Genomic DNA, 27,034 nt, shown 5'->3' with positions numbered 1-27,034 from the left:
ACAAGCTGGGCCTTGGGCTGCCTGGACCCTGAACCACCAGCCCACCCCCGACGTGCTGCACCCACACACCTTTGCAGGCCCTCGCGTCTGCCTGGAATGCCATTGCCCTCCACCTGTGCCTAAGAACCACCCTCCCCCACCCCCGCCATCATCCCTGTGCTGCTCGCTCCTTTGGGTACCTGTGGTGCATCTGTGGCCTGTCAACCTGGCTCAGCTGGAGTCCGTCTCCCAGAATTCCCTTCCCCGCCCTGTTCTACATCAGCATGGTTCCTGTAGGTCACGTGACAGGTAGAAAGCAGAGGCAGTCTGCTCTTCAGGCCCTGTGGCTCCGCAGCCAGGATGCCAGCTCCTCTCCAGGTTCCCGGTGAGTCGAAACTGGAGGCTTGCCTGGAGCTGGTGACAGAGGACGTGCCCATCTCGGCAGGTGGCAGGTCACCGTCTATCCCCCACTCTGCCTGCAGCCTTTTGGCCCCGAATGCCAGTGCGGCTGCCTTGCGGCCACATCACCGGACACAGAAGGAGACAGCCTGGCCGGGGCTGTGGAACCAGCCCCAACGAGCACATGCAGTCAAAACCCTGCGATGACGTCACCATGACGTCGGCTCCTCCAGCAAAACCCAGCCTGGTGCCGAACTTCTGAGTCTGCGGCCCGTGCAGGGGCCTGGCCGGCCCTCCCCTGCTGTTCCTCTGCACTGCGCTCCCGTCACATCAGGATCATGCGGTCATGGCTCCCTCGGGCCGAAAAGAGGACAGTGACCCGGGCACCCCACGCATCCTCCCGGCACCTAGCAAATCTGCGCACACAGCAGAGATCTGGACAATGTTTATTCGGTTACACCCCATTGCTGCCTGGCCCGTCGCTGGTCTTTTCTGATGCACCAGCGTTTGGTCCGTGTGATGGCCTGACCTTGGCAGGCAGATAAATGGATGCGGGCTAGAAGTCCACCTCTGCCTCACCGGAGCTGTGTGGGGGGCGGTCTTGGTCAGTCATTCAGCCTTCCTCACCGCCTCCCCCATCTCCTGTACTGTGAGATGTACTTTATACGATACAGTGGTCGTAGGTGTGGGGCTTCCCCTGTTGCTGGCGGGACGGGACTGCCATTTGCTTACCGATCGCCTCCCCTCCCCAGCCCCAGCCCCACCCCCACTGCTGCCCAGTGTCCCGTTCACTTCTGCAGGGCACAGACCCAACCCCAGCCCCCTCGCGTCCTACATACCTCCCGGCAGTGGCCTGTCTCCGGCCACCACGCACACGCGGCCTCCGGCTGCGGCCCGGGCGCGTGGTCTCCGGCTGGGGCAGCTGGGGCTCCCTCACCAGATGAAGCAAAGGGCAACGGGGTTTGCAGTGGGGGAACAGCTGAGGTGGAGAATTCGAGCACAGCTGCTCCCGCCCCGAGCCCCTGCATTCTGGAATGCTGAGCCCCTCAGATATGCTATGCGACGGAGCACACACGTGTGCAGACACAGATCCCGCCCGCACACACACATACTTCAGCCCGCCGCACGAGCTCTGAGACCGGTTGCTGTCTCCCAGCCTTCCCGAGTAAGGCGCACGGAGGAATGGCATTTTTTTTTTTTTTTAATTAAAAACAAATCTCTTTTGAGAATGGCGTAGTTTAAGTGGCCGTGGCCATTGGCGAGTTCTGGGTACGACACCATCCGACAGATGGAGGAACCGCACACACGGCTGCCGCTGCCATCGGCCGGGCCACGGGCCACAGGCCGCGGAAGTGGACGAGCGAGAACAAGTGAGACGTGAGCACCTAGCAGATGTCAGGCGCCGTGCCTCACACAGCGCCCCCTCAGAAGGAGCGTTTACTGTGCACATTTTGTGGATGAGAAAGCTGAGGCTTGGGGCACTTAAATAAACTGTTTCTGATCCCACGACCAGCAGAGCTGAAACTCAGGCTCAGGTTCTAATGCCAGCACCCATCTCCTCCTCCCGGGAGGCCAGCGGGGACACAGCAAGGACACATCCACCTGAACGGGACAGGACCGACTTGTGAACTATTCTGAAGGACACGCCTCCACGTGGCTTCCCCATCCCAGGCGCATGGCCCCCGTGGGAAAGGTCTGGCATTCCCCTCCCCGACCCACGGCCCTGCCACAAACAGGATGTGGAAACAGGATGCGTGGTCTCAGCTCCAGGGTACGCAGCTTGACCTGGACTTCCCAGCAACGTGCAGACCTCATCAGCAATTCTCAGTGAATCTAATCTGTTCCAAAGGAGGGTTGGTAACCGCGCGGCCCGCGGGTTTCTAATGCTTTCTTCCACGTCTGAGAACGAGCACGGCGAGCCCCACCTTGTCACACAGCAGGACACGCAACCCCGGACAGACAGCAGACCCCATCCGTTTTCAGGGGCGTCCACAAGGGATGGACCCGAAGCCCTCTCCGGCCCAGCCTCCGGGACCGAGAAACTTCTTGTTGAGCAAGAGGGCAGAGGTCCCTCGGAGGAAACAACTTACCCAGAGGAGAATGCCTTACACACTTCAAGTCCCCAAGAACACCAACGCATCAACTTGTATACAAATGTCCACAGCAACACTGTTCCTAATTGCCAGAAAGTCCAAACAACCTAGGTGTCCACCAATCAGTAAGTGGATAAGTGAAATGTGGCACATTCATAGAACAAAAGGAACCCATGGGGATGAGCCGTGAGAACATTATGCTGAGTGAAACAGTCCCTTAAACCGCATGTGACTGCATTTCCACGGAACGTCCACAAGAGGCAAATCTATAGAAACAGAAACTCAGCGTGTTGTTCAGGGGTGAGAGAAGCGGAGGGCAGCTCAAGGGTGCGGGGCTTCTTCTGGAATTGACAAAAATATTCCCAAATTGGGGGCGCCTGGGTGGCGCAGTCGGTTAAGCGTCCGACTTCAGCCAGGTCACGATCTCGCGATCCGGGAGTTCGAGCCCTGCGTCAGGCTCTGGGCTGATGGCTCGGAGCCTGGAGCCTGTTTCCGATTCTGTGTCTCCCTCTCTCTCTGCCCCTCCCCTGTTCATGCTCTGTCTCTCTCTGTCCCAAAAATAAATAAACGTTGAAAAAAAAAATTAAAAAAAAAAAATTCCCAAATCGACTGTGGGGACAGGCACAAAACTGCAACTCCATCAAAAACCGCTGAACTGGATCTCTTCCATGGGTGAGTCGTATGGTATGTGAATTATATCTCAGTGAGCTTATCACCAAAAATAAAACAAAATAAATGTAACCTCCCACAAAATTGCAGCTATTACAAGTTTTAAGGACTTTTTAAAAAACTGTAATATTTTGTGTGCAGTTCTCAATGTTGTACCTTTATCTGGAGGTAATATGTGGTCATTTCTTTTTTAAGTTTTATTTATTTCTTTAAGTTTTATTTATTTATATGAGAGACAGAGAGAGAGAGACAGAGAGAGAGAGAATATCCCAAGCAGACTCCACGCTGTCACTACGGAGCCCAACTTGGGCTCGATCCCGCAAACTGTGAGATCAGGACCTGAGCTTAAGTGACTGAGCCCCCCAGGCACCCCTGGTCTGTCATCTCTATTTAACAGAGAAGGAAAAATCTGAGGAGATTTGAACAAGATTACAAAATGGAATTGGGGGGGCAGAGGAAGGGGAGCAGCCCTTAGATATAGATTTGGGGATTTGTGGAAGCTACTATTCTGTATACTACATGTTTTTTTAAAAAAAAAAATTTGAGAGAGAGAGAGAACAAGTGAGCTGGGGAGAGGGATGTGGGGGGAAGAGATGGGGACGGAGACAGAGGCAGAGAGAATGAGAATCTTAATCAGGCTCCACGCTCAGCACGGAGCCTGACGAGAGGCTTGATCTCATAACCCTGGGATCACGGCCTGAGCCAAAATCAAGACTCAGCCGCTCAACCCACTGAGCCACCCAGGCGCCCCTAAAATGTTTGGACAGGTGTCTTTTAAATGTGAATATTCACCATCATAAAGCACTTGCTTATTACATTGCTACTGGTTTAAGGAGACACTGACACATGCTGGGTAACAGGTAAGACCAAAGTACGTCTTCTGTAATTCCGGTCCTGGGGACAATCCAGTTTTAGCCCTATTTCAAAGAACTGAACAATCAATGCTTTCAATGCAAGTATTTAATGAGCACTTGCCCTGTGAAAACAACTCTTTTGGAAACTGAAGAATATTCAAAGAGGGGAAGAATGTGAGCTCTCAGCCTCCTGGAGCTCGAGATCATGCTAGGCCAGGCAGGATTCAGGAAGTACACAAAGCTAGGGCCCCAGGCGAGGGCCTGAATTTGGACCAGACAACATAGATAACAGACAAGTTTACTGGGCACTTATTAGGTGCTGGATAGCTTATTAAGTGAGGTATATACTGTACAGATCATCCTCCTTTTATAGTTGGGGAAACTATAGACACCAAGATCCAGGTAAGAAATAGCCTGGGTTTGAACCCAGAGAGTCTGCAGTCACACGGGGTATCTTCACCCCAAGGCTGTCATGGCATTCAGACTGGATAAGGTTTTTTTGTCTCGAGCTCTGAGACCTTAGACAAGCTGATCACTCTCAAAAATGGTACAGACTTCAAGGAGTCCGTGAAAAATTAAATGACAAAATACAGTAAAAGTGATTAGCACGGTGTCCAATAATAGAAATGAGCCAATTGAGCGTTGTAAGCATTACAACGATGATGATACTTGTTACAATACCCTGAGACATCAGATCTGTGCCAAATGCTACCTGATTCCAAAAGGTGGAAAGAACACGGCCAGTGAAGAGACTGAGAAGGCACTTAAAGAAAGGAGACGCTTTCAAGGAATGAGCTCCAAGCAGCCCAGGAGGCATCTGGGAGATGAGAGAGAGGCTGCGGCAAGGCTGGCGGTGGGAGGGAAGCCCCGGGCTGAGGCTGCACGGGGGCGTTCTGACCAAAGCGCAAGCACGCACAGGTCCTAATTTATAGGTGCCACTGGGGAGATCTCTGCATCCCCTGCCTGCTCCGTATGGCCCGATTGTACTTTAGGGAGACTAAAGATTCTACTTTAGGACACACTGTCCTAGTTCATGAAAAGAGCATTAAAGGTATTGCTTGCAGTAGTGAAGGTGAAAAAGAAGGAAACACAGGAAAAGTTACAGAGGTAGAAGCAACAGGATTTCACGATTAAAGTTTTAGAACCATGGAAGAAAAGCAACAGATAACAATGCCAAGGCTGCGTGATGTGCAGAAAAATGGTCCCAAGGACAGAAAAGGGGACGTCTGATCAAAGAGCAGGTTGTAAGAGGTGAGAAGTTAAGAAGGGAGGGAGCGAGGGGTTGTGCTGGTAAGATAATGCATCTGGGGCGACAGTGACAGTAATGAGCAGGCATCCGCCAAGTCGCGGCAACACGCAGGTCACCAGATTGGAAAATGGGGCACAGGGACAGATGTGTATGTGAGGTGGGTGCCCAGAGACAAGAGGTCAAAGCCCTGAGTGGGGGCACCTGAGGACAGCTTGCAGGTGGATAAAAAGCCCTTGGGGAACGCCAATGGTAAGGGATGGGCAGAAAAAAGGGAACCACCAAGACTGGGCATCAAGTGAGGACAAACTAGAACCCATAACGCCACAGACCCCAAGGGCGAAAGTACACGCGGCCCCACGGGAAAGGCAGCAGTGCCGAACCTGGCAAGGATCTGCGAGTGGGGAGGGGCTCCTGGGTTGGTTACTGCTGCAGCACTGACCTCAGATGGCATTTCAGGAAAAGGAAGAGTCAGGCTGCCGGGCAAAGTTCAGTAACTGGGGAAGAAGTCAAATTATGGTTTGCAAGAATGGCGAGAAGCCTTCTACGGGATGGAGAAGAAGAACGAAGCACGTTTGTGACACTCACCCACTTGCTCCTCGATCCGACGTTACTGAAAGTCTTTTATGTGAAAGACCCAGGGGTGGGAGTGGGAGGTGGCCCCCCTCCACCGACGCACACACGTACGCGTGCACCTGTAACCGAGGTCCACTGCCACGGGAGCAGGGGAGCGCGGAGTTCCAGAGCCCAGCGGCAGGACACTGTACCCCAACCTTGTGAATCAGGGAAGACTTCTGGCAGGAGACCAGAGCTCGATTTCTAAGTGTGATAGGATCTGCCCAGAGAAGGAGGGTTGGGGGGATGCTCAGCGAGTCGGGGACGGGGCACCCCACCGGAAGGAGCAGCCATCTCGGAGGCTTGGCATGCTGTGGGAGCGCATGGCCAGTCTGAGCAATCCGGGGAGCTTCACCCCACCTGGAGAGCAGGGGGGACGATGAGGGAGGTGAACAGGCGGGCAGAGGCAGGTTGTGAGGGAGAAAAGGGCACAACGAGAGATGCGAGCGATCCACGGTGGCAGGAGAGAGAGAAGCAACCAGAACACGAGGATCACAAGCAGGGCTTCTTCTCTGAGGGCAAAGGGTTAAAGGAGGAGGCTTTTGGGGTGCCTGGGTGGCTCAGTCGGTTGGACGTCCGACTTAGGCTCAGGTCATGATCTCGCGGTCTGTGAGTTCGAGCCCCGCGTCGGGCTCTGTGCTGATGGCTCAGAGCCTGGAGCCTGTTTCGGATTCTGTGTCTCCCTCTCTCTCTGACCCTCCCCTGCTCATGCTCTGTCTCTCTCTGTCTCAAAAATGAATAAATGTTAAAAAAAAAAAATTTAAAAAAAAAAAGGAGGAGGCTTTGGCGGGGGGGGGGGGGGGGGGGTGGGAAACTTGACGCCCTGTCAGAAGAGTAATCAGCTAGCCAGATGAAACAAATACGAGAGGGAAGCGGTGTCCAAACGGAGTAAATGCTTGCATAGAACATTTATAAACCAGATGCCATCCATATCATTCGAGCACACAACACCGCTCCATTGGCTTGCCCTCCTTTGATTTATCTTCCTCTTCCATCGTGCGATATATTTTTGGGCTTTTTCACCATGAAACAGTTCAAGTGTAGCCATAGGTAATGAAAGAAAGTGAAACTAAATCAGTGAGTTTTCAACTCTGGTGAAAGACTTAGTAGAAAAGAGCTGATAAACATTGGCGAAGGTGAAGTTTTGAGATTTATTTTGGACCTTCCTGCCTCTGTAAATAAATAACTGAGACAGCTTATATGTGAATGAGAGTAAACTTGTCTCTCCTTCCAAGAGGACCACAGGACTGCGGGTTTTAGCTGCTGCTATTTACATAAAGCCAATAAACTCAATGTGCCCCTAACCTCTCTATCTGCATAAGCAATGCAATTGTAAGTATTTTGGAATCATAGCATGACGGTTAGGAGCATGGGCTCTCAAGTGGGATAAAATCCAGGCTGTGTCACTTCATTCGCTGTGTATCCTTGAGCAGCTTATTAACCTCTCTGCGCCACAGTTTCTGCCTTTGGCAATAGGAATAATATCAGAGCAAACCTCACAGGGTTGTTGTATTAAATAAGTCAATGTTAACTGTTTAGGTCAGTTCCTGGCCCATACACCAACACTCAATGAACATTACCTGCTATTTCCTATTTTTTCTTTTCCAACTTGCAGAACCAACCCTGTAAAGACTACTTCCAATCTAGATACACACCTAGAAATAACCAGATGGGATCCCCTACAGTTGGCTTCCTTGAAAGTAATGAATCCAAATCATCCAGATACACAGCTTATTTATTAGCCATCTAGCTAATTTGCAGATTACTGTTTCAGATGTATACACACACAAATAAAAGACTAAATTATTGTGGAAAATACTGCTAGCTTTCTACCCACTGTCTAGTCTCCCTCCTTCCTTAAGACACTCATTTTGTTCAGGGCAGTAAGACAGTCAGCAAAAAACACGCATGTCAGGGCACCTGGGTGGCTCAGTGGGTTAAGCGTCTGACTTCGGCCCAGGTCATGATCTCACAGTTTGTGGGTTTCAGCCCTGCATCGGGCTCTATGCTGATGGCTCAGAGCCTGGAGCCTGCTTTGGATTCTGTGTCTCCCTCTCAATCTGCTCCTCCCCTGCTCGTGCTCTGTCTCCAATCAATCAATCAATCAATCAATCAAATGTAAAAACAAAACAAAACACGCACATCCCCAAACTCTCCTATGGCAATGGTCGCCACGTGTCCCAATTTTGGGCTTACTTTCTTTGCTTTATCTTTCTCCGTTGCAGAGTCTAAAGCATACAAATGATTTACTCCAGCTCCCTACATGCAGCTCATGTCAGCTCATCACATATCCTAGAGCCCCAAACAGGGTCCTGCACACAAAGTCGGTGCCCAGTGAACAGCTGCTGCATGAAGAAACGAGTGACACAAACTGGAATGTGTGGGACAGGGTTTCTAGGAAAGCTTTTTAAAGGGTATGCCTGTGGCTTCTTGCCCTTTTACCTTCTTCACCCCGTTTCTCCTTCCCACCTGGGAGATGGCAGCAGCCACTATAAAACCAGGAGACTGACAAAAAGAACAAACAATATAATCTGGCTACCGGAAGGCTCAGCTGAGCCACAGCACAGCCCTAGACACCCCCCCTGGAACGAGGATATATCAAATGAACACTGTATTATTTTTCATGCTGCTTTATGTCATGTTTTCTGTTATTTGTAGCTAAATGCATCCCCAATAGTTATAAAGAATGTTCCCAGCAAAAAACTCTTTCTCGCTAGATATTCTTGAGATTAACTGGTGAGTACCAAAAAAATGTAACTAATGTTCAAGCTTGTTAGCCAGTTGACGCAAATCTAAGATTGGCGTAATAAAACAGATAGTCTCATCAATAGGCAGTGTAAATGGATATAAACAGAAGAGGTTCAAATGAAAACTCCCTTGGCCTTTTTTATATTTTCAGTGAAAGCATACAGAGAGACCAGATAGATTGTAGGAAAATAAGGATGAATGAAGCCTTTGTCAAACTGGTGGGGGCAGGTCTGTTCTATGTATGTATGTTCGTATGTATGTTTCTTCCTGTCTGCCTGTACATCTATCTATCCATCCATCCATCCATCCATCCATCCATCATGCAGGTCTCACACACCTACAGACCAAATACAGCCTTAGCAGCCCCATTGGGCAGTGTCTCCAGGTGACGTGATGTCAGGTATATTCCCACCCTCTCTGTTCTCCTCTGGTTAGAGCTGTATTCCTGGAACTCGAGATTGTAAACCCTGGTAAGTGATAAATACCACTTCGCGAGGTGACTTTTTTAGAAATCAGGTATTTGCATTATAACTGACACCTGATACCTTCCTTAGCTCAGGTTTTAACTGGGGGAGAAGGGAGGGAGAAAGCTGTGCTGAGGGTCTGGACAGCGGGGGAGCCACAAGGGCCAATCACCGGACAGTGGGAGCCACAAGGGTCAATCACCGGACCCCCGGACCCCCATCCTGTCATCGAGGCCTCTGCTTCAAGGGTGGGCTGCTGTAGAATCTGCCCACTTTTGTCTACTGAGTTCTCTTGCCTTTTGAATACAAAGCAGAAGAAATGTTCTGCCCATAAAACAAGACTGCTGACTCAGAATGATATTTGGGTTGGCAGCTACTTTGTGGACATTTAACCAGACACAACCAACTGGTTTCCAGGTCATCCTCCGGGGCTTACAAGCAGCATTTGTATCTGAAGAATGGCACATTTTCAAGTACAAAAATGCAAATAATTCAATAGAAACAAAAGTACCCAGATTATAATTTGAGCTAGAGTGTCCATCTTATTAGAAAACAAACACCTTTTGGAGGGTTTAATCCAAGATAATGAGCAACTTAAGAATAAGTATCATCATTTCTATTTTAGTTTTATTTATTTATTTTGAGAGAGAACATGAGTGTACAAGTGGGGGAGGGGCAGAGGGCGAGATTCCCAGGCAAGTTCCGGGCTGTCAGTGCCGAGCGCGACATGGGGCTCAATCCCAAACTGTGAGATCGTGGCCTGAGCCAAAATCATGAGTCGGATGCTCAACTGACTGAGTCACCCAGGCACCCCAAGTATCATCGTTTTGTAAACATCACCACAAAAACTGATTCAGGCAACAATCATTGAGAGAATCTAAAACCATCAGGTAAAAGTCTGATGAGGAGCAAGACATTTACGAGGTCTCAGATTATCTCCCCACAAAGTATTTACCAACTGCAAAGGGAAAGTTCTAACTTCTCCGAAGAAACTTGATGGACATCACCTTCATCAAATAATCAAAATTAGTATCACCAACAATGGGACGAAGTGACGTCATGATGTAGTGAACTGAAAAGAATGTAACATCAAAAATGCACTACCCGAACCCTAAAACGGAGCCCAGATGGAGGAATATTTCACAAAACAACTAGCCTACCCTCTTAAAAGACCCTGTCAATATCATAAAAGACAAAGAAAGGCCAAGAAATGCTTTCAGATTAAATATGACCAGAAAGAGGACGTGCAAATGTGATGAGTAATTTTTTTAAGTGTTGGATTGACGAGAAAGTGCTATAAAGAAACATTATTGGGGCAATTAGAGACACTGGAACACGAACTGTGTATTAAGCAAATCGCTATTGGGTGGCTCAGTGGCTGGGCATCTGACTTTAGCTCAGGTCATGATCTCATGGTTTGCGAGTTCGAGCCCCGCGTCGGGCTCTGTGCTAACAGCTCAGAGCCTGGAGCCTGTTTCAGATTCTGTGTCTCCCTCTCTCTCTGCCCCTCCCCTGCTCACACTCTGTCTCTGTCTTAAAAATAACTAAACATTAAAAAGAAAGAAAATTGTTTTTAAAATTCTTCTCTATGGGACTGTATTCTATGAGTTCTGTGAGAATGGCCTTGTCCTTAGGAGATAAATGCTGACGTATCGAGGAGTGAGGATCACAGAATTTTTAACTTACCCTCAAATAGTTCTGAAATTATGGTATTATGTAAGTGTGTGTGTGTGTGTGTGTGTGTGTGTGTGTGTGTGTGTGTAGGAGGGAGAAAAAGAGCATGCAACCTGGTAAATCTAAGTAAAAGTTATATGAAAGTTCATTGCACAATTCCTATGAATTTTCTGGAAGTTCAAAAGTTTTCAAAAGTTCTTTAAAGGAAGAAAAAAAGGGTACCATAGTTTCCAAAAAACGTTAATAAGGAAATATAGGACAAAATGGATTAAAACTCCCAAGTTACTTAGAAACACTTCAGTTTAAGTAAAACATTTAAAAGAACAGAAGCAAAATGGCGGTCGTACAGATGGAGAGGCTGAGGCTGTCAACAATACTGTGTGCTGTGTGTTCGAAATGTTTCGTTAACCTCAGAGAAGGCTGAGAGTCTCTTTCTTGGCCACAAAGCCATGTCGCATTTTACCAAGTGAAGGATATAAACACGGAAAGAATGACTACCCATAATTGAGGGGAAGAATATCCAGCCTAACTTAAGATTGGTACAAATCTGGTGAGTCACTTCCTCTTAGGAGGAAAGGCAAACATGTCTTGTTTCCTGAAGGACTCAGATTCTGAACGAACACCTGAGTTCTCGGCCTGAATCATGCCAAATAGGTAGCGAAGGAAGTCAGAAGAACCTCCAGTCCATTAACTCCGCGCTGCTGCCCACACTCAACTTCATCTATAGCCATCGTATGTCCAATTTCCAAATCAATGTCAACCCAGATCCCCAAGCTACTTCAGCCTTCATGCTAAGGTGCTAGGGGGTTACATGCAACTAAAGCCAAGGAGATTCGAGTTAATTGCACATTGATCGTCTAACCTTGAGTGGGCAGTGGCCTTGGTTTGCTTTTTGCTCATCACCCCAATGTTCCTCAGTCCTGACTGAACCAAATCTGCTTAGCCTCTCGAGAACCGAAGCGTTGGCAACACAGCCTTCCCCCCCTTGAAGCTGCCTCTGGCCAGCAGCACACACGTGGACGGATTAGGCGGAGCTGTGCTGTAAAGCACACACACGCGCTCCCAATGTGTGCTTTTCATTCCAGAAATACTTTATTCCTAAACCACTTCTATGCTTCTCTTGGCACAAAACCGTGTAAGTGGCTCTGTGCCAAAGGAAGTGTCTGTATAAAGCTGAGCACTTTCTCAAAATTTCTTTACCTCAGAAGATCACAAATGGAACATTCTAGTGTAATTATGATGGAATAAAGAGGAAAAAGGAAAGGTTACAGGAAACAAAACGAAACAACAAAAAGCCCATTTGCTTTGTTTTGGTTTTTTAAAGGTGCCTAAAAGAAATACTGGCAATACGAAATATAACATAGAATTATCTTCCAGGAGACTAAAAATTACAGGGTCCAAGTCAGGACAAAGAGGTAAAAATATTGCCTTCAACAGGAAAGAAAAGTGAGCCTTTGCCGTCTTTGGTCACAGGCATCTATTCTTGTTTTAAGGTCACCCACCAAAGCAAGGTGCAGAGAGGGGTTTTCCAGTCACTGTTTTATTCTGGAATATATTGGGTTTTTTTTGTACTGTTCTTCTTTAGGACTTTCCTCCTCTATCAGAAACTAGTATAAAAGAAGAAAACCCACGTTGGTGGACCTAGCTGTCCTTTTCCTTCCTCTATGCTTGTTTCCAGGTATTTATTTAGGGTTCACTCACAAGAAGCAGTGTGAAACCAGTAACTCTTTGCAGAGTCATTAGGCATCATCGACTAAATTACACAACACACTCTTACCCACCTACACACACACACACACACACACACACACACACACACACCCCATGCAAGGAAAATGACATCATGCTCCATAGCACATACACAACACAGTCGCCCACTTGACTCCCACCAGGATGGACCTCAGAGGCACCTTCTTCCAAATTCCGATCCCGGGCAGGAGGGAAACTTACTTTCTCTCCACTTCTGGTGTTGACACGGCGCTACAGAAGCCAAGCGACTCCTAGGAGAAAAGAGGCACAGCGTGAGCACAGCCAGAGCGGCAGGCTTCATCTGATTTGTACAGAATATCACTTAAAAAAAAAAAAAGGCAGAAGCAAAAATAGACGATTAAAGTCATTGTGCTTACTTCGATCTGGGACCGCAGCTGAAGTGACGTGGGGCTGGCATCGGGTTTCTCCTAAAAGAGAAACAGATGCTGCTTTAATGAGGCTTCCAAACGTGGCACACACCAGAGAGACAAATCGATGTGTAAGAAGAGATGGGAGCATTTGGGAAATGCTAGGGTGCGGTGGGGGGGGGGGGGGGGGATGGTGGAGGTAAACAGATTTTCTGGGAAAACCAAAGCGTTTTGAAAATGAGAACTTTAGAGTCTTAAAATTGAACTGTTTTCCAAACTTCACCGCTTGACTCCACTGGCAGTTTTAATGCAGAAGAAACCAGCACAGTCTAACTGAAGGGCACCGACAGTTACTGGGCAAATCGTTCTCTCGATGTGATTAGACCATCACTGGGACACAATTTACTGAGATCCATTTGTGTTCGGTTTCTTTTTCAGTAATATCGGAGTTGTGGTCCGATGTTAAAATGCTGAATGTGTTCAGAGTATTTCATGATGTCGGGCTGGTTGAAAGTGTCTTTACGAAGGTGGAAAGCTAACCTGGTATTATCATGGAGCCCTAGAAATCACCGTGCTCCTATAATACAAATGAGTTGGCCTAGCTGGAAATTCAAAAAAACAACTCTCAGTATCCAGTTAACAGATGAAATAAATGCATGATGTCATCAAAAATCATCAAATCATAAAAAAAAGGAATTGAACCATTTTAGAGCTAAAACCATTTTATAGTTAAAATTTCCATTTCCTGGGGCGCCTGGGTGGCTCAGTCAACCGTCCGACTCTTGATTTGGGCTCAGGTTATGATCCCAGGGTCACGGGATTGAGCCCCGAGTAGTGCTCACCACTGAGCACGCATAGAGCTTGCTTGCGATTCTCTCTCCCTCTGCCCCTCCCTCCCCCTCCCCTGTCCTCCTGTCTCTATAATAGAAGAAAAAAAAAACCCTCCATTTCCCCTTTGGATGGGAAAAAAAAGAGGTAAACCTATCACCTGTGACAAAAATAATATATTGAAATAAGCATTGACAGCAAAATAGGAAAACCACACTATTAGAAGTGTTAGAACATACTATGGGAAAACATGAGCTGTACTAGGAAGCACAGCACAGAGCACCACATTGATATTTTTCACAAATACAGAATAATTCTAAATCTAAACAGGTGCTAAAGTACACGTCCTCATCAAAGTATGGTTCACAGTCCAGAGTGGTCCCCAGCTGATCAAGTCATAAGCAGGACAATAGGCAGTTTTAGAGGAAGAGAGTAATATCACTAATGAGGTTGAAAAACCAGGTTAATTATGAGTTTTCCAATAATCCTATTGTGTTCTTAATAATTGTTATAATTTTCAGGATCGCACATGTACCGTATGAAAATTATTCTGTTAGTCTCGGCTGACATTCAGGATACGGGAACAGGATCATCTCAAATTAGGAATTGTCACTGCATCTAAATGTTCAATTTATTGAAGTTACCTATTTCATTACTAGCATGATTATAAAAACAGACCAATATGTCAAAAACTTAGCAATGAAATAAGTAAAACTCAGAGTATATTTATAAATGGGACTAAGTAACAGGAATCCAGTACATAGATCGACTATAAAATGAATGTGCTGAGGTGAAAAATCTGAGAACAGGATGGTTTGGGACGAGTTGATCAAAAGAGAAAAGTACTTTAATGGACGGAGACTCACTCACCCTTAGTCCCAGGGCCTTATTTGTTATGAAAAAATACCAGAGTGGTATTAGCTCTGGTATAAAACCTCTCTGCTTAACATCCTCTTGGCTTTTATTGCCACCTTTGCTCAAAATGGACGGACTTCTATTTCTGTCCCAGACCTGATGCACCATTTTTACAAAGCAATATATGGAAATGTTTGAGTCACATTCCTAGTTCAACCGATAGGACATCAGGCTCAGGTGTTATCAACACGGCAGATAGGTATCTGGGGGTTCCTGGCACTTAGCGACCAGTCATGATGCCGTGATACCTAACCTCTTAGCATCGCTTAGAGAAATTTACAAACTTAAACAGCAGGAAGTAAGCAAAGGTATAGTTTGCAATTTTTTCAACCTACATTTTCCTGTTCAGAGTCAGTGTGGGAATCTCAGAATGATGACAGGTCTCTATTATTTCCTCTGAAACTTTCTCTAGCGCCTTTAACACCCAACTCCAGCCCATGTCCTTCCATAGCCATCAACGAAAACAATGTCTAATTCAACTCTCCTCCATTCTTAACTGTTCTTCAAGCTTGAAGTCTCTACCTCACTAGGTAACAGTCCGTAATAGGGAATTACCTGCTTTTATTGCATATTTTTATCTGCATTTTTTCTAACAAATTTTCATTTGTTGAGTGCACCATTTGTTACCCCACATCCTAAACTTAACATTTATGGTATATTATACAAAATGTAGCTTTTCCGGAATACAAAGCAGGCCCTTGTTAACAACCACATTAAATATAAGATGATTAGGAAGTAACATTCTAAATAATTCATTTTCACATGTTGGTTTGTTACATACAGCAGACTGTATTTTAGGGACTTTTTAGGAAACTGGTTGGGGATATAGTTGGATGTAGAATGTACTAAAATTTATCCCTTTAAAAGAATGGACCCAGATAATGTTTTCATGCAGAACATCTGCTTTTTCAGAACAAGAGATGTTAAACACATCTCGTGCAGCGATGTTTCTACTGCTTCCCCTCCCCAAAGCATACTACAAAGTAATGATTTTCAGAGCAAATCTTAATAATCTCAACTCTCGAGGAAAGACTACCATCATCATTACGAGGCATTTCTTAGAGCAAACACACCCTGAAGTAAAAATACAACACAACAGAGAAGCATGTAAAGTTATCCACTAAGTTTAGACCTATGTGTGATGGTTGGAGACAAAGCGGAATGGAATACTGGCAGCTTTCCGTTATTACGGCCCTGATGGATGTCACATGATATCAATGACAAAAGTCCAGAAGAGTAATTACTAATTACTATCATGTATGTGTGAATATTATCAAGTAGTTAAGACATATAGAAGTATATAACAAAAGATACAGCAAACTCTGTGGATGGGGAGAGAAAGTCTCCTTGACATTCCCCTTCGCAGTCTACGGATTAGGTTGCCCTCTTCTCTGCTCCCAGTTCAACCGGTGTAAGGGGTAGGGGGCATGGCTCTAGAGTTCCAGTAGGATGAGACAGTCCTGATGCAGGGGGAAGATGGGAGGGGGCAGACAGTCCTGATGAGGGTGGAGGGCGGAGTAAGTTGATGCACCTGATTGCCCCAGTTGCAAGCTATTTTATCTGGGGAACAATGGAGGATCCACAGTGTAACTCTTGATTTGTAACTCAATCAGTCATCGTGTTGATGGAAATAGTAAAAATGATGAATAATCCAAACACAGTCCTTGAGTAAACATGTATCTTTTGGACATGTTCTGGAAAGAGAGATCACTGAGAAAGAAGATTCTCCTCAATAACACGTGCTGACTGATCCAGTTACCGCTGCTGTGTAACAAATCATCCCAAACTTAAGTCGCATAAGCCCACAAGCATTTTATTACATTCACAGATTCGGAGGGTAAGAATTCAGAAGGGGGAAAGCAGAAAAGCCTTCTCTCTACACCATGGTGTCTGGGGACTTGGCTGGAAGGTTCGAAGGGTGGGGGTGACTGGATGGTTGGAGCTGTAATCATTAGGAAGCTTGCTCGCTCACATGTCTGGGGGCTGATGCTGGTTAACAGCTGGGACCTACGCAGGCGCCATCTGCTGGAACAACTATACAGGGGTGCTACACGTAACTGCTTGCCTTCCCCACAGCACGATGTTGGGTTTCAAGAGAAACCAGGCAGACCAAGAGAGCCAGGCAGAAGTTGTATTCCTTTTTCTAACACAGTCTCGTGCAGCAAGTTCTTCTGCTGGAGTTACATGCTCTCCCAGGTGCAAGAGAGTGCACAGCCCCCATCTAAGTGAAGAGTGTCAAAGTCACACGGTAACCTCCCTGGGTTGGGAGGTATCATTATGGCCCCCTTGGGAAATTAGCCTGCCACACTGACTGCCAGGGAGATGGGAGCTCTCCTTAAGTTTTCTAAGTAAGGAATCAGATGAGACGTATTTATTCGTGACAATGTCCATGAGGATTATTTTGTGATTTTTAGAGTTTCCTCCTGAAGCGCATCTTGGCAATGTATTTCAACCTGAACCTATCACTTGAAGGTTGAACTGTCACAAGGTTTTAGGCTACAATTATGACCTCTCTTGTTTCAACTTGTTATAGTGGGTGCCTGGCTGGCTCAGTGGATAGAGCACGCGACTCTTGATCTTAGGGTCGTGAGTTCAAGCTCCCCGTTGGCATGCAGCCTACTTAAAAAAAAAAAAAATGAAAATAAGTGCTAAATTCAACTTATTATAGAAAATCTTAAATATGCGATAGTGAAGAGAATGGTACAATGAACTCCCAAATTCCTATTACTCAGCTTCAACAATTATCTACCGATCGTCAATTTTGTTTCATCCGTACCTTCAAACGTGCCTTGGCTCCACCCCATTTTAATTTCAAGAAAATCCCAGATACCATATCGTGAAATATCAGAATTTTTAATGTTAAGATTTAGTAATCAGGCTTTCTTGAATCCTGTGACTCAATCTTGAGTAAATGGTCAATTACCAAGAATTTGACTCTTTCCTAGCATTGGAGAACATTTTTTGGTCACTGCAGGGAAAAAAAAAAAAAGTATCCAACAAATTTATAGATTCCACTTGAATGTTGCAAAAGAAGATGAAAAAAATGTAATCAAAATGGAGCAAGGCTAGGGGTGCCTGGGTGGCTCAGTCAAGGGTCTTGACTCTTGATTTCAATCAGATCATGACCTTATAGTTCTTGAGTTCAAGCCCTGGGTCAGGCTCTGTGCTGACAGTGTGGAGCCTGCTTGAGAGTCTCTCGCTCCCTATCTCTACCCCCATTCCCAGAGTGTGTGCTTTCTCTCTTGCTCACTCAAGATAAATAAATAAACTTAAAAAAAATTGAACACAGCCAAAAAGTTCGTTACAATAGTATTCACTATTGTTTAAGCACAAATATATCCCCAACACTTTTTGAGTGTGATATGCTCACTGACTTTGCACTTGACAAAGTATTCTAAGGAGTATTTAGTGCGATATAACTCCACAAGTTAGTCCATGTTCCATACAAGCATCCAGAGAGCCACACAACCCTGGTGGCTAAACATGAACCTATAACTCTAAGTTAGGGTATTATAACTTAGTCAAATGTTTTAGAAATACATTTTAAAATAAAGTGAATGCATGGAATTTGATCTATGGATTAAAATGCTCATCATTAAGCTATATCTGCAAACCTTAATTAAGAATGACAGATATCAGGGCACCTAGGTGGCTCAGTCGGTTAAGCGTCCGACTTCAGCTCAGGTCATGATCTCACGGTTCGTGAGTTCGAGCCCCGCGTTGGGTTCTCTGCTGATAGCTCGGAGCCTGAAGCCTGCTTTGGATTCTGTGTCTCCCTCTCTCTCTGCCCTTGTCCTGCTTGCACCCTGTCTCTCAAAAAGTGAATAAACATTAAAAAAAATTGTTTTAAAAGAATGACAGAAGTTATTAAACATCACAAACCCGTAGTGAGTTTGTATACTACAAATGCTTAAGGAAACCTCCCGAACTTAATGAAGCATTATAGTGGAAACTAAATTATAAATACAGCCCAACATATGCACATGTATGTACATATGTGGGCAAGCACAAGGAAAGGTTAGAGGGGACATACACCAAGTGTGAACAGCAGTTACCTACATTTACTATTGTTTTTTTCCAAGCATGTAGTCTTGGATTACCTTCATTATTTTTTCTAATATAAGATCAGCTTCAAAGCACAATCTTCAGAAGCCATATATGTTTTTAAATTATCAACATATATATGTTCATAAGCATATGAGAAAATATCCGACAGTTTCCTTACATAAAGGGCTACATCTGCAAAGACCACTATTCTTCAACTTTTAACATATTTGTCAAATATATGTTGCCTTTAGATACTTCTAAAGACATAATACAGGTTTCAAAAAATTAAAACTGGCAATAATGTTATTTGTACCCCAACAACTAAACCAAGAAATGAGAAATGTCTCAAGAAATACCGAAATTTAAATTTCTCAAATTAAGTCATATTTGAGAAGACCCATATAGGTCATGCTCTATATTAAAATACCTTCATGAGGTATTAAAATTTTTGGTAACTAGGTTCACAGATCGCTACGCACGCATTTTCTGATTAATAGTGAAGGTCCATGATGATTTTGGAAATCATCTCACACCGATATTTTGAGGAAAAAGACAAAACTATGTAGTTCCATATAGTTTAAAAACGGAATCATATGATAAAAAGTTACTGGGCAGAAGGGAACCTCACATTTATTTCTTGTCAACTTGGGACAGCTCTGGAAACAGTAACCCCCTCAATGTTTATTATGTCTCATACAGAAGCAAAAAAAGGAACAAAGTTTCCACATGAAATCAGCAGTTTGCCAAAACCGAAACCAAAATGTTTGAACACGCGTGAGTGTTTCCACCTGTGCGTGCGTGTGCACCTGCACGCACAAGCACACCTGCCATCTCCCTGACAGGCTCTGGCTACGATGTGTAATACACCGGAGTCCAAAACCCGGTGGGGGCCGACTGAGGTCCTGGAAAACAAGTATCACACCGACACCCATACTCTCACCACGTTTCCACCTTCTTGGGGAAATCCACACTCCTCCCAGCCCTTATTGCTGCCGGTGCTTGAAGCCAAAAGAACTTTACATCTGGAAAAGCAGGTGGGATAAATCCCTCTCTTACTCCAAGAGCAGAGAGGAAAACCATCAGGCGCCGGTCAGCTCAGCTGAGCGCCAAGGTCTCCTCCTCCACGCTGGGCACAGGAAGGAGCTGGTGGAAAGGCGAGAGACCACATGCCTGGCAACACTCGACACTCAACACATACCATCACTGATGCGTTCCATCAACGGAGGGAACGCGTTCTCAGTTGCTGGGGAAAGTTGCTGCCTGTGATGGATTTTAAAACTCATGTGGCATTTATCCCTTTACGAGAAGACTATGAGGTTGTGGTAGCTCCCAATCGGTCAAGTGGGCTCCCCTCTTGTCTGGCTGCCTTCTCCATTCTGGCCGAACAACGCGGTATCTGTTCATTCTAGCAGGACGTAAACCTCAGCACTTCCGTGGGAGTTTCCTCACTCCCCAGCAAATCAGCTACCGGGAGCGGTTGCTTCTCCGTTCACAAGGTTTCTTGTGTCCAGCCATGCCATTCCATTCCCAAGGCATCGGCTTCTCTGCAGTCCTTCACCCCACAGACACCCAGCCACCACTGTTGAGTGGAGGAGAAGGTACTGAGTGGGAGCCAGGAGGACTGAGTTCCGGTCCGGCCCCCACTATAGGAAGACCTTCAGACCTCGTTTGTTTGTTTGTTTTTTACGTTGGTTTTCCAATGGCAATGTAAAGAAATGGACTAGTCGATTATCTTTAGGTCTCTCTTTGACTCCAAGATCCTACTCAGATGAAGCACTGTCCTGCCGATCAAATCACTACTGTCAACTAAATCTTCTTAAAATAGTACTCTGTCCTTGCTATCTAAAGTGAGGTGCGTGCAACATGAGCATTAGAATCACCTGGAAGCTTCTTATAAAGGTGGTCTAGGACCCCACCCCAGACCGAAATCAAAATCTTTATTTTCCCAAGATCCCTTAGGATCTATATGCTCACTTCAGTTTGAGAGGCACACTGCTGTGTACTCTGTATCCTTTCTCTGTTCCAAAGTCTTTCCAAAATTGTGGAAACATAGAATGGACATGATAAAAATCTCCATTTCTGAATAAGAGGCCCTTCTACCAACTGGCCTGATCGAAACCCTCTTCTTCAAGAACGGGTGCTGGGTCCACTGACCTCTGAGTGTGTGCTGTCCCCACGTTTCACTTTTGCTCATCGTACCTGGGATGTCCCTCTTCTTCCTCTCCATCCTTCCAAGGCATTCTTTAGATCCAAGTCCAAACCCACCTCTTGTAATACCTGCTCTGCCCAGCCTTGCCTTAAATGATATGCCCGAGTTCAGTCCTAACAGGAACCAGCTACACCATTTACTTATTAGGTGTATCTATGCGTAGCAACCTTCTGCTCACTTACCTGTATCTTATTCCCTCAACTAGACTGTAAACGCCTTGTTTAAATTTGAGAGAGAGAGCACATGCAGCGGAGAGGGGCAGAGGGAGAGGAAGACAATCTTGAGCAGAGTCCATGCCCAACATGCAGCCCAACGCAGGGCTTGATCCCACAACCCTGGGATCATGACCTGAATCTAAATCAAGAGTCAGACGCTCAGCTGACTGAGCCACCCAGGCACCCCTATAAATACCTTCTTAATAGGGATTCATTATACCCACTGACACATACACATGTATTTCATGCTTTGATTTTAGATTTCCTTTGGGGTTGCTTACTGGGGAGCTACACCGGCAAGCAAAAAGTAATCAGACAATGATTTTCCAAAATCTACAACTTAGATTGGTGTAAGAACTTAAAAAGAAACTGGTGGGGGTGTTTAGCCACTCTTCGGATAAAATCAGTAATGGCTTGTGAGTTCTACCTCCAATTCCTTACTGCTTCACATTTTCATGACTGGTTTCACCCAAATCATTCATACGTGAGACAGGAAATGTTAGCCATTTTTTCAGGCACCGATAAGTTCATGGCCTGGCATACGAAATTGCTTCTAATGAGAGCAAGTGAATGGAAAAATACTCCCATCCCCCCACATCAAAGAAGAAAGATTCTAAGGAAAAAAGTTTTCACAGTTGAATGCTATTACACTAACTTCAACCTTAAAACCCATCCATAATGAACAGGTCAGTAAATTTTGAGAAATACTAGTAAGAAAGAAACCAAAAGTGGCAATTTCCACCTGGCCGTTAATATTCTGTGCTACAATCATTAAATATTCTTGCTGCATTAGTCTATGTTATGCAAGTATTCATTATGTATTTACTGAAACCTTACCATGTTCCAAAAAAAAAAAAAAAAAAAAACGACTTAAGATGGCTTACAAAACTTCAGTTCAACTTTACATGATAAAGTTAAAAAACTAATGAAATGATACAGAGTGGGAGGGGGAGGAATCAAGATTATATAGTAAAATTGGTCTAGGAATTTTGTTAGTTAAAAAATATGGACAATGGGATCCTACGCTGGTGATGGACCACACGTTTGGGGCCAAGCTTTTTAACATTTAAAGCAAAGAAACACGATCAGTTACGAGACTGACTTCATCCATACCTTTATGTTTTAAGATACTCACAAGACACAAGGCTATTCCTGAGAGAGAGAGAATTTCTCCTCTGGCTTCTGGCAGAGAGGACACAGTATCACGCTGACCAACATCAGGAGCAATGTCCCTGCAGAACTCATCTTGCCCCAAAAGGGCTTGAACCTTTAATGCTAGAGGTAGTCCTGAGATCCCCTAGTGAAAACTGAAGCAGCTTACAAGTCCCAGGGTGTATCCTCCCCCACCTATGGGAAGGAGTCATGAGAGTGCCCAGGGCAGGGGCAGAACTCAGTCTGAGGAGACTGCAGGGTGACCATGCCACCTTGAAGCACGACTGTGGTAAAACACATGGGGTCAGTAGAAGTTAGATGAGTTGGTTAAGTTCAGAAAGAATTTGAGTCTAAGAGGGTCAGGCTAGGTGCTCTCGTGCCTCACTTCGAACTTGTAGGCTGTCTTAGGAAACCACGTCCTAGATCTCATAGAACTTGAACACTGTTGAGTATATACCATGTACCAAGCGCCCTGCGTAGATTTAGGAGTAGGACCAAACCATACCATGCCAACAGGTCGTTCCAGTAAGACGAGTCATGTTTCAAGAATGCATCTTCTACTATGAACCAAACTAACACAAGAGTGTCAGGTCATATGGATGTAAATGCTAGAAGGCACTGTGTCAGTAAAGGCATTTTAATTGTCCTTAAAGAAAGAATCTAACAAGTTGTAGCATTCAATTCTTCATTTCACTAGCAGGACTTGGCTTATGGACGCCAACATACAAACGGCCTCTACGTTTCCCAGTGGTGGACACCACGACAATGGGCCACTCTGGATGGTATCACCACTCACTGAGCCCATCTAACCTCACCATTGTGACAACAGCATGGAGGCATCTACTTTCTTTCGGCTTCTTGCCATGTCTTTCACTTAATCATTCCTTAATATTACAACTATTTAATGAGCACATACCATGTGCTAAGCGCTGCCCTAGTCAAGGATAAAACAATGAAAAAGAGAGTCACTGCCTGCGTGGAGTTTACATTCTAGGCATTTCTAAAGTCCCTCGTGGGAATCATTGGCACTTAACGTCTGAACCACGGGTCCTAGCACATTCCTTCTGTCCTGGCACCAGGCGGATGATGATCCAAAGACCGTGCTCAGCTGCGAATGCCACTTTTTCTGGGAGACCATGAAAACCAGGAGAACTTTCACAAGAATGGTGTCTGGAAAGGGGATCAGATAAACAGATTCAACTGGCAGAACCAGGGCTGTTTACTCAAAGAAGGGAAGGAATTATGCAAGCACGTGAAGGGCTTCCAGGGAGCAGAGGGCGGGTAGCTGCCCAGTGCCTTTCCCCACAGGGTCACATAGTTGCAGTGCCCCGCACCCTGGGAGACACGGGGGAGAATATGGGGTCAAAAGACATTTATCGCAGTGTTTAAAAATGTGTAAGAACTGGAAAGAAAATTCAGAGTATCAGGAAAAATATTAAACACTGAATTAGTATAAAACTTCCAAATGAAATCCTGTTCATTTTTTTAAAAAAGAACTTTATGCTTACTTACTTGAAAATAACTTTTTAAAAAATTGGGTTATAGGCTTGAAATGACTATAAGCTGTAACAGCTAGGAACTTTTAATGATGAGCTTTCAACGCTACGGTTGGTGATCACTAATAAGGAATCTTACTCACCCAACAAAGAGATACAAGTTGTCTTAACTGTTCTTATGACCACTGAAATACAGCAACTCCTATTTCAAGGATCCGATCGTACTTTATTTGATTAACGTCGTCGTGAAATTTCTTATGAAAATGCGATAGATTTCAAATCCAGCTGAAATGTTTTCCTATTAGGTATTACAAAGTACTGACAAAGTTCTAACATGCAGCCTTGGGTATCCAATGTCATCCCGAAGCTAGCTTGGCCACAGCGGACCAGAGGGTCCCCGTGCCCCACCACCACGTCTGACCATTTGGTCATACCTTGGACTACGTGTCTGAACCTTAAACCAAACTCTTCTGACGGCTCCAAGGCCCCCTGAGGGTGTCGTCCAGCGACAGCGTACTGGGCAGCTGGGAGCCAGAGCCCACACCACCGCTGAGCTCACTGCCCAGAGGAATCGAATATTAAGATCCCATCTTGGACCCGGCTCCAGTAAGCCCTAGAACAGCCTTTCCACACTTGGTACATTGCAATCACCTGGAGGGCTTATTCAATACAGATTGCCGGACCCCTCCCCAGAGTTTCAGATTTAGTCTCTCTGGGCTGGGTCCTCTAATTTTCATGTCTACCGAGTTCCCAGCTGGTGCTGAAGCCGCTGGCTGGCGAACCGATCTTCCACAACCGCTGCCCCAGACAAGCCTGTTCAGAGGGGCCTGCAGGCTTGGATTCAGTGGTCTGAAGGTCGAAGGGATCGGTATAACCTGAGTCATACCTAAACCTGGTAGGCCTCATCTTCAGGGCTCTAGAAAGGGACGACGGAGATGCACGATTTTAAAGTAAAAGGAAAGAGATGGGTTTAGTACCATTTTTAAAAAGGCGGTAAAGCTAGGTGACCAACAGTAGGACAAACTTATTTACAACACGTGAAATCCGTATCGTTCTTTGAGCAGGACCACAGGACCATCGGCAGCCTTGGAGGGCGGTTCTTACGGAAACGGGTTCGGCTCTCTGTCTGCTTACAGTGATTCTACGATTTGTTCTGGCTTGTAATGGCTGGAAGTGAGCTGTTGTGGGAGAACTTATCGTTTACATTACGCTTTTATGGGAAAATGAACTACAAGATGGAGACTCTTCGGAAGCGTGTGCCAGCCTGTAACTGAACTAACATTCGTGTACTCGTTTGTTCAGCCAGGACTTCCTAAGTAAGCGTCAACTCTGTACTTAGTTGACATGCTGGGTACCAAATGATTAGCAAGCAGATTGGGTATCCGTGTATGGACTTGACAAAATTATGTAGCCTGATCAAACTAGAGATGCCAAATTTAAATGAATCCTCTAATAGACTGGCTCACATTTAGCATTCCCGTCTTCGTAGCTGTTAAATCAAAGGTGCTATATCCATGGCATTTAACACTCCTTCTTCACTCTTTGAATTGTGTTTGCAAACCATCTTTATAAGTTTTATAACCATCTTGAAAAGGCTCAGAGTCCATGGCAAGTCGGTGCATTCTGAATTCAGGAGCCACAAATTTGTGCTCCTAAAATAAGTGAACTTTTAGGGGCGCCTGGGTGGCGCAGTCGGTTGAGCGTCCGACTTCAGCCAGGTCACGATCTCGCGGTCCGTGAGTTCGAGCCCCGCGTCAGGCTCTGGGCTGATGGCTCAGAGCCTGGAGCCTGTTTGCGACTCTGTGTCTCCCTCTCTCTCTGCCCCTCCCCCGTTCATGCTCTGTCTCTCTCTGTCCCAAAAATAAACAAACGTTGAAAAAAAAATTAAAAAAAAAATAAGTAAACTTTTAGAATTAATAGTGTTGTAATGATGTAAACATCTAAAAACGCAGGGATAGATGTCATCGTATTTGAGAAAGAAAAGGATACAATAAAAATTGGAATATCAGAAAGTTGAGGCAAATACCAAGTTTTAGCCCTGGGCAAACTTTTTTGCTGCTGTATTATAAATGCTAGAAAAATCAGGTTTATAATGGAAACACGGGCAGACCAAGCTGCAATGTAATACACATAAATGATATGTTTCTGCTCCTGTATAGTGATTTTCCCGCTTTCCGAGCATTAATCTTTGAATGACTTACCCTATAAATTATTGCACTTAGTTCAAAAGCAAATGAAACTTAAAATACCCATTTATTGAATGGCTCAAGTGCCATGTTGAATTTACCGTGATTTATCTGTTTCTTTAATGGTGACTGTAGCAAACATACTTCATTGCTCACAATTATTACCTGGTTGCACAGTTTACTCTGTTTTAAACATAAATCTATCCCCCTGTTCACAACAGCAGCTGGTTTGGGCCAGGATCTCACTCATTCATCCACAACTAAGAGGTCTAACTTTCTTTCTACAACCTGAAAGCCTATCTTGGTGCACACGGAGGTACATGTCGATAAATGGTACTCCTTCTTTGGAAACTAATTAAATCCACGTGCACCAGGATTGCTACATTGGAGGAGGGGGCAAGGTTTCATATTAGTTAGCAAGTACAGTTTACTCCCCGTGCTCACATGCCTACCTGCATCCTGCTGGCATTAAAGACAGCCCTGTCTGGGGGCACCTGGGTGGCTCAGTCGGTTAAGCGTCCGACTTCAGCTCAGATCATGATCTCTTGGTCCGTGAGTTCAAGCCCCACATCGGGCTCTGTGCTGACCGCTCAGAGGCTGGAGCCTGTTTCGGAATCTGTGTCTCCCTCTCTCTCTGACCCTCCCCCACTCATGCTCTGTCTCTCTGTGTCTCAAAAATAAATAAATGTTAAAAAAAAATTAAAAAAAAAATAAAGACAGCCCTGTCTGTAGAAGTAGCCTACCTCTTGAGCATTACTGATCACAGGTGCTGCTTTCACAGCACCTAAGCCATTGCTGCCATGGTTAGGAAGGAAGATTCTGGCTTAAAATCCAATGTCTCATTAATATCAAGAGAAGGAACCCCCCCCCCCCCTCTCATTTCCCTTCTCATTATTTGGGCGGGGGAGAAGCTGGAAAAAGTATATATTCTCTAACAAGGGAAAAAGTTGCTACATACATGATAACGGCCTGCGTGGCTCAATATATAAAGGGTACTGATAAATAAATAAAAACGGTTTTATTTTTTTTTTTTTTTTTTTTTTTTTTAACATTTTTATTTATTTTTGGGACAGAGAGAGACAGAGCATGAACGGGGGAGGGGCAGAGAGAGAGGGAGACACAGAATCG

At 45.3% G+C, this 27,034-nt stretch overlaps 1 protein-coding gene across 4 annotated transcripts in view; it reads right to left on the bottom strand.

The window, feature by feature from the left end:
• SASH1 (SAM and SH3 domain containing 1) overlaps positions 1–27,034 on the bottom strand; it is a 198,434-nt gene that overhangs the window by 98,724 nt on the left and 72,676 nt on the right. For 3 of the 4 annotated variants that reach the window (XM_047860764.1, XM_047860762.1, XM_047860763.1), the window contains 2 exons: positions 12,868–12,918; positions 12,692–12,741 (listed from right to left, as the gene is read on the bottom strand). In XM_047860764.1, coding sequence (XP_047716720.1) covers positions 12,692–12,741; positions 12,868–12,918 — 101 coding nt within the window. Of the gene's footprint in view, positions 1–12,691; positions 12,742–12,867; positions 12,919–22,637; positions 22,651–27,034 lie in introns of those variants that run through there. The other variant, XM_047860766.1, reaches the window with a different exon arrangement.

Source organism: Prionailurus viverrinus, chromosome B2, assembly GCF_022837055.1.
Source record: "Prionailurus viverrinus isolate Anna chromosome B2, UM_Priviv_1.0, whole genome shotgun sequence".
NCBI classification, from domain to species: domain Eukaryota; kingdom Metazoa; phylum Chordata; class Mammalia; order Carnivora; family Felidae; genus Prionailurus; species Prionailurus viverrinus.
This window is presented reverse-complemented; position numbering and strand designations above follow the sequence as displayed.